At 49.2% G+C, this 7,261-nt stretch overlaps 1 protein-coding gene across 1 annotated transcript; it reads right to left on the reverse strand.

The window, feature by feature from the left end:
* Positions 1 to 360: 360 nt before the first annotated feature.
* On the reverse strand, positions 361 to 6,211 carry LOC146209370 (uncharacterized). Its single transcript, XM_084580156.1, has 2 exons — positions 5,393 to 6,211; positions 361 to 411 (listed from the first exon to the last, which is right to left on the reverse strand). The coding sequence occupies exons 1-2, from the start codon at positions 6,209 to 6,211 to the stop codon at positions 361 to 363; spliced, it is 870 nt and encodes a 289-aa protein (XP_084436282.1).
* Positions 6,212 to 7,261: the final 1,050 nt, after the last annotated feature.

Consider the following 7,261-nt stretch of genomic DNA (forward strand, 5'->3'; position numbering starts at 1 on the left):
TGTCAGGCGTATACGCGCTGCCAGATTTGGCATTACAAAATTCTATTTAAATCAGTGCTAAATATAAAACAAATATAATGATTTAGCCTGATTACGCCAAGGATCGTGGGATAGTGTACGATTATAATTTTTGCATTCTTTTCGTCAAACCTTTTCAATATGCTACATAACGTTGCAGCATAAAGGACAATTTGTATTTACTGGTTACTAATTACCCACTATTATTTAGTATCTTCAGTTTCTGCGGTACAATCGTGGCTGATATAAGCTGTCCAGCTATAAGTGGTTGACGTTGTAACATAAGTGATTTTTAAATCGCAATTGCCAATTTACCGTTACATAATTACGACCTACTATTCGTCAAAGGCCGGAATTCTCGATAGAAGCTATCCAGCTATGGATGTTCTGATGCTGCAACACAAATTTCAATCTTTAATCACATCTAACACATGTTATGCGATTAATTACGATGCGTAATCAGTAAAGAGGCCAGTTAGTTACGTGGTCACGAAAGGTTAGTACGCCATGAGGTCATGTACACGTTCCCTATAGCGCACCATACTAAGCTAAGTAGCAGTTTGACCTAGGCGTAGCCTAAATGTTCTCTGGCTAGAGTTTTCGGGAACTGTATACTGACTAGTGGCGCTGTCGCTCTGAAAGAGGCCGCCGCTTAAAAGCAGCGTCAAGACTAGTGTTTGTGAATTTTTATTGGGACAGTTGTATTCCTAACTACCAATAAAAACTGTTGGAATGAATAACAAAAAATTAAAACATTGAAATAAAGTAAAACTCGGATAGTTCTTATATTGCTCCTCGTGTACGTTTCTGGAGAAATATACATATTAATAGGAAATTCATGTGTATGAGCACGAAATTATTCATAGGCGAAGGAAAATATGTACCTCGAAAAAACATTTTACGCGATGTTTTTGTACAGACTGAGGCCGTTGCAGAATTCTCATTGCCAAATGAGTGTGGAATATTATTTGGTCTGTTAACTCAATAAATCAATATTTTTCAGGAAATCAAATATATACACAAAATGTGGCTGTATGGTGTAGATTGGAGTGACACTATTGTGCTAAATTTTAAGCCCAGTTACAGATGTGGCTAACTATATCACTGCCCTGCAGAGAGCAGTTTGTTGGACGTTTGATCCTATTCGGTAGCTGGCTTACAGCGCCACAGCAGAGGTAGTAAACTCCTGCTGTAAAATTTAGATGCAGAGACAGCTTTCACAATGGGCTGAGCCAGTGCGTATAGGGCGGCATATCCAGAAGTAGTTTTTCTTTCACCAGGACGTCAACAATGATATATATATATATATTGTTACGGGAGATATTCACAGTACTACAGTTGTCTACACCACTGAGGATGATCCCAGCACAGCACTAGCACAGCACAGCCCTCGTCTGCGTCTTCTTCTTCTGGGTGTCAGTCACACTTCTTTTTCGTCAGCACGGCCAGCGAATACCGCTCAGTAACACTACACCCCTCGGGAAAAGCACAGTCCGGGTGCGTTCTACGTTTGTGAAATAGAACGTGCATGATAGGGCTTCAGGCGGGACACATGCACTATTTCAGAGGATGGCGCTCTGGACGAGGATTTCGGAGGCACAGATTCAACTTCATATGTGACGTCTGTCACGGGGCGCACAACTCGGTAAGGGCCTGTGTAACGGGGCAAAAGTTTTTCACATAAGCCCACTCGACGGCACGGGAGCCACAGCAAGACGAGTGATCCAGGAGTGTAGTGGACATCACGGTGACGACTGTCGTACCGGAACTTTTGAGAGTCTTGGGATGCAGAGAGCCTGGCGTGAGCTATCCGGCGGGCATCATGAGCGCGGGCTACGGCATCACTGGTGTAAGCACTGGTGGTGTCTGCCGCGGGTAGTGAGGTGTCGAAGGGCAGTAACGGATGTCGGCCAAATAACAGATAAAATGGGGAGTATCCAGCAGTAGAATGGACAGATGAATTGTAGGCGAATGTCACAAAGGGTAGCTGAACGTCCCAATCCCGGTGGTCGTCAGACACATGCATGGACAGCATGTCTGTGAGGGTACGGTTTAGGCGTTCCTTGAGGCCGTTGGTCTGGGGGTGATAGGCTGTGGTGAATTTGTGGCGGACGGAGCACGAACGGAGAATTTCGTCAACCACTCGCGACAGAAAGCAACGGCCACGGTCAGTTAGTAGTTCACGAGGTGCACCATGATGTAGAATCACGTTTTCTAGGAGGAAGTCAGCGACGTCTGTGGCGCAGCTGGTCGGGATGGCTCTGGTAATAGCATACCGCGTGGCATAATCGGTGGCGACGGCGATCCATTTGTTCCCTGAGGCGGAAACTGGAAAGGGCCCAAGAAGATCAACACCTACACGGGAAAACGGGTCAGTGGGTATGGGGACAGGCTGCAAATGGCCCGAAGGCAAAATTGTGGGCTTCTTTCGACGCTGACACAATTCACATGCGGCAATGTATTGCTGGACGGAGCGGTAGAGCCCTGGCCAGTAGAAGCGTCGGCGCAGGCTGTCGTATGTGCGAGAGACACCCAGGTGGCCAGCCGTTGGAGCATCATGAAACTGGTCAAGGATGGTGGAACGCAGATGTTGAGGAACGACGAGCAAAAGGACTGCGCCGTCTGGTCGCATATTGCGTCGGTATAGGGTGTTCTCGTGAAGTACATATAAGGCAAGAGATGGGTCAGGTCGGTCGCAGGTCAGACGGAGGATAATGGAATGGAGCAAAGGATCCAAGTGTTGTTCGTCGGCAATGTTAGAAAAGGCCGACACAGACAAGACACATACGTCATCGTCAGAGTCGGTAGGACTTGGGGTGTCGACGGGATGACGAGACAAGCAGTCTGCATCTTGGTGAAGCCGGCCGGACTTGTACACGACGGAAAATGTATACTCTTGTAATCGAAGCGCCCAGCGCCCCAAACGGCCTGTAGGATCTTTTAGAGAGGAAAGCCAACACAAGGCATGATGGTCTGTTATAACAGTAAAATGCCGGCCAAACAAATAAGGGCGGAATTTTGTAATAGCCCAAACAAGTGCCAGGCACTCTCGCTCTGTGATAGAGTAATTTTGTTCGGACGTAGATAAGAGGCGGCTGGCATACGCAATCACCCTTGTGCGGCCGTGTTGTCGCTGGGCAAGTATAGCTCTAATGCCATGGCCACTTGCGTCGGTGCGGAGTTCAGTATTGGCAGATGGGTTGAAATGGGCCAAGACGGGTGGAGTTGTTAGAGCAGCAATAAGTTCCGAGAAAGCTGCAACTTGTTCAGGTCCCCAGGAGAATGAAACGTCTTTCTTTAGGAGATTGGTGAGAGGACGAGCTAGCGCGGCGAAATTCGGGACGAATCATCGGAAATACGGACATAGGCCAATAAAGCTTCGAACATCGCTGGATGAACATGGAGTGGGAAAATTTTTGACGGCACGAATCTTGTCGGGGTCAGGCTGAACGCCGGCAGCATTAACCAAGTGACCAAGGACTTTGATTTGTCGGTGACCAAAGCTGCACTTTTTGGAGTTTAGTTGCAGTCCCGCGCGGCGAAAAAGCGCTAGGATTGTAGAAAGGCGACGGAGATGGCTTTCAAATGTAGACGAGAAAACTATTACATCGTCAAGATAACACAAACAAGTGGTCCACTTCAAGCCTCGGAGCAAAAAGTCCATCATGCGTTCGAAGGTTGCTGGGGCATTGCAAAGGCGAAAAGGCATGACTTTGAATTGATAAAGGCCGTCAGGGGTGATGAACGCTGTTTTTTCACGGTCTCTCTCGTCGACAGAGATCTGCCAGTAGCCGGAACGAAGGTCGATGGACGAAAAGTAGCTGGCTCCGTGCAAAGTATCAAGAGCGTCGTCAATACGCGGAAGCGGATACACATCTTTTCTGGTTATCTTATTTAAATGACGATAGTCAACGCAGAATCTCCAACTGTTATCTTTCTTTTTGACCAACACAACAGGGGATGCCCAGGGGCTACTGGAAGGCTCAATTATGTCGTTCGCCAACATTTTCTCGACCTCTGTTTGGATGACGCGTCGCTCGGCAAGCGAAACACGATAGGGCCGCAGTGAATAGGACTGGCGTCACCGGTGTCAATGCGGTGACTGACAACTGTGGTTTGACCCAATGGGCGGGTACCGAAGTCAAAAAGGTCACTGTAGGTGAGCAAAAGCTGTTTTAACTCTGCGGCGAAATCAGGCTGGAGATCAGCTGCAATCATGCTTTTAACAGGATCAGGGCGCGATGTAGAGGACGAGGACGAGGGAGGGGTTGTAGGGACGGCATTTGGATTATCTGTAGTCAGAGCTGAAATGGCACAATCGTTCATCGGCGACAGCTCTGCTAGTGAAATTCCCTCGGGCAGAACTTGAGTTGATAAGCTGAAGTTAAGGACCGGGAGAGTGGCACGGTTCTGGGAGATATGCACAATCAGATGAGGAAGGGTGACGTGCCGCTGCAAGATGACATCAGTAATGGGACACGCGAGATAGTCGCGTCTGGGACGGGTGGGAATGGTTACATAGGGATGTAGACGGCAGCTTCAGGAGGAAGGCGGCAGAACTGTGCTGATCGAAGGCGGGGTGAGCAGGAGGGGTCTTCAGAGCAGAGCGGAAGGTCCAAGCGAAGTAGGCCGGTAGAGCAGTCAATGAGGGCAGAGTGGGCTGTTAAAAAGTCAATGCCAAGGATAACGTCGTGGGGGCATTCTTGGAGGACGGTGAACAACACTGGAGCATGACGACCACCAATGGTAACTCGCGCTGTGCACATGCCAATCACGGCGGCAGGGCTTCCATTGGCGACGCGAACTGTGGGCGAGACGGCTGGAGTAAGAACTTTTTTGAGGCGACGGCGAAATGAGGAGCTGAGAACGGACAGTTGGGCGCCGGTATCAATGAGAGCAGAAACGGGAACACCATCCACGAGAACGTCGATGCGATTATTTTGTAGGGCAGGGGTCAGCAGAGGTTTTTCAGTCCGGGTCACAAATGCAGCGTCACCTCCGGGAGCTGCATTGGCTAATTTTCCGGTATGTGGCTGGAATAGGACGGGGACAAATGGCGGCGAGGAAGAGGAGAACGCGAGCGTCGGGTCTGCGGGGATGGGGAACGGTTGGCAGCACGAGCAGGGATACCGGGGTCAACAGTGGTCTGGTCGGGGCGAGGTGAGTTGTAGCGAGGGGCATAGTCTCCGCGGTGGTCGACGTAGGTGAATTGACGAGATGGCGTATACCAACGGCTACGGCAGTGACGAGAAATGTGGCCAACGCGGGAGCAAGTAAAGCAGATGGGACGATTGTCATGGGTACGCCATTCATTAGGATTGTGGTACCGATATCGGGGCGAGAAACCGGCGGTGGGTGAGGCAGCTGTAATCACTGGAGGGGCAGGTCCTGAATCCACGGTGTCGGTGCGGCAGGTAGAAGGGAGACCCATATTGGCCACCTCTTGGCGAACAACAGCCTGAATGAGTGATATTGTAGCCAAGGTGTTGTCGGGGGTATGCGAGAGTGAAGCTGCAGGAGTCATTGCCTCGAGCTCTTGGCGGACGATGCGGGTCAATGTAGTGTCATTAGTTGGCGGTCGAGGAGGCGGAAGATCGACACAGGAAGAGCTGGCAGCCGTGTTCGGTAGCCGGTCGAAACGATGAGATATGCGCCTCTGTTTAGCTTGTTCGAAACGTCGGCACACTTGTAGTACAGAGTCCACGGTGGAACAACCCCTACATAAAAGGAGGTTGAAAGCATCATCGGCAATGCCTTTTACTATGTGGCCGACTTTATCCTCCTCAGGCATGGCGTGGTCGACTTTGCGGCACAGGAATAGGACGTCCTGTATATAAGTGATGTAAGACTCAGTAGACGCTTGTGCGCGAGAAGCGAGCGCCTTTTTGGCGGCAAGGTGGCGGCCAATGGGCTTTCCGAAGAGGTCATGGAGTTTCTGCTTACAGATGTCCCACGATGTGAGGTCCTCTTCATGGGTCTCAAACCACACCCGCGCGTTCCCAGTCAGGTAAAAGGTGATATTAGCGAGCATAAGTGTGGGATCCCAACTGTTGTGCTTGCTGACTCGTTCGTACAGGGCCAGCCAGTCGTCGACATCAACGTCGTCGGTCCCACAGAAGGTTCCGGGGTCACGGGGATGGGCCATGACGACAGCAGGTGCGGCGGCAGCAGATGTAGCGGCGTCAGTAGTCATAGTGGTGGTAACGATGCGTCGGCCGCTGCGGAGATCCAGCTTGTGATGGGGATCGAAAGATTCACCTCCACCAACAGATGTTACGGGAGATATTCACAGTACTACGGTTGTCTACACCACTGAGGATGATCCCAGCACAGCACTAGCACAGCACAGCCCTCGTCTTCGTCCTCTTCTTCTGGGAGTCAGTCACACTTCTTTTTCGTCAGCACGGCCAGCGAATACCGCTCAGTAACAATATATATAGCCTTTTCAGTTTACAAGAGCACATTTTGAGGGCCGGAGCGCTAATGTTCTTCAAACTGTCGAAATTACAAAATGTTGTATTTTCTTAATTCATGCACACCTTCGCGCAAATTTGGAGTGCCCGTGCGATTTGACAAAATCGCACGCCAGCTTTTTCTCAAGGTGAAGCGGTTATTTCTGCGACCTACATATGGTAGCCTCGCTGGTATGCTTTGAAGTTCGCCCAAGCACATTATTCAGGAGCATATTTTTATACAGAAATATAATAATTACAGCGGTTCACGTGGTCTTTTCACTTTTGCATAGTATTGTACGGGTAAAAAATAACGTAATGACATAAATTATCAGTAAAGCCATACCGAAGTGCGTATTTTATTGATTCCTGCATGGGTACAGTTGTGCGGTCATCAATTTACCCGTGTACGCCTACTTGTCCGCACCTTTGCACATATCTTTGTCGTAGATAGAGACACATTCGCCGCATATATCGGAGTGCTGCTCCAGGCACTTCGCCGGAATGGAGTCACGCATTGCTTCTGAGACCCAAAGTGTACAATCTGAAAAGTGAACAGAAATAAGTCATATTTGGTAATGAGGTGCGAAGGAATGACAGTGAAATCACCTTGATCGGAATACTGAGACTTCTTTCAAGGAAAGGAAGCAGATTTTGGAAGACTTATTTACTGCTGTTTTTCTGAAAGATATCACTTGCAAATGTCTAATACTTGTATTTCATCTTCATGCCGCTGATGCCTCAATTCAGATCAGTAGCTCAATAAAACTACCTTGAGCTCATTTTAATCT

Source organism: Amblyomma maculatum, chromosome 1 (assembly GCF_055883805.1).
Source record: "Amblyomma maculatum isolate TAMU_Amacu chromosome 1, ASM5588380v1, whole genome shotgun sequence".
Taxonomy (NCBI): domain Eukaryota; kingdom Metazoa; phylum Arthropoda; class Arachnida; order Ixodida; family Ixodidae; genus Amblyomma; species Amblyomma maculatum.

What these genes read in the sequence shown, in the direction of transcription:
- LOC146209370 (XM_084580156.1), bottom strand. Translation starts at nt 6,211, where the DNA reads ATGACTACTGACGCCGCTACATCTGCTGCCGCCGCACCTGCTGTCGTC. An exon ending in ATTCAGGACCTGCCCCTCCA is followed by an intron (nt 412 to 5,392) that starts GTGATTACAGCT and finishes TTTGTGTTGCAG; the next exon opens with CATCAGAACATCCATAGCTG.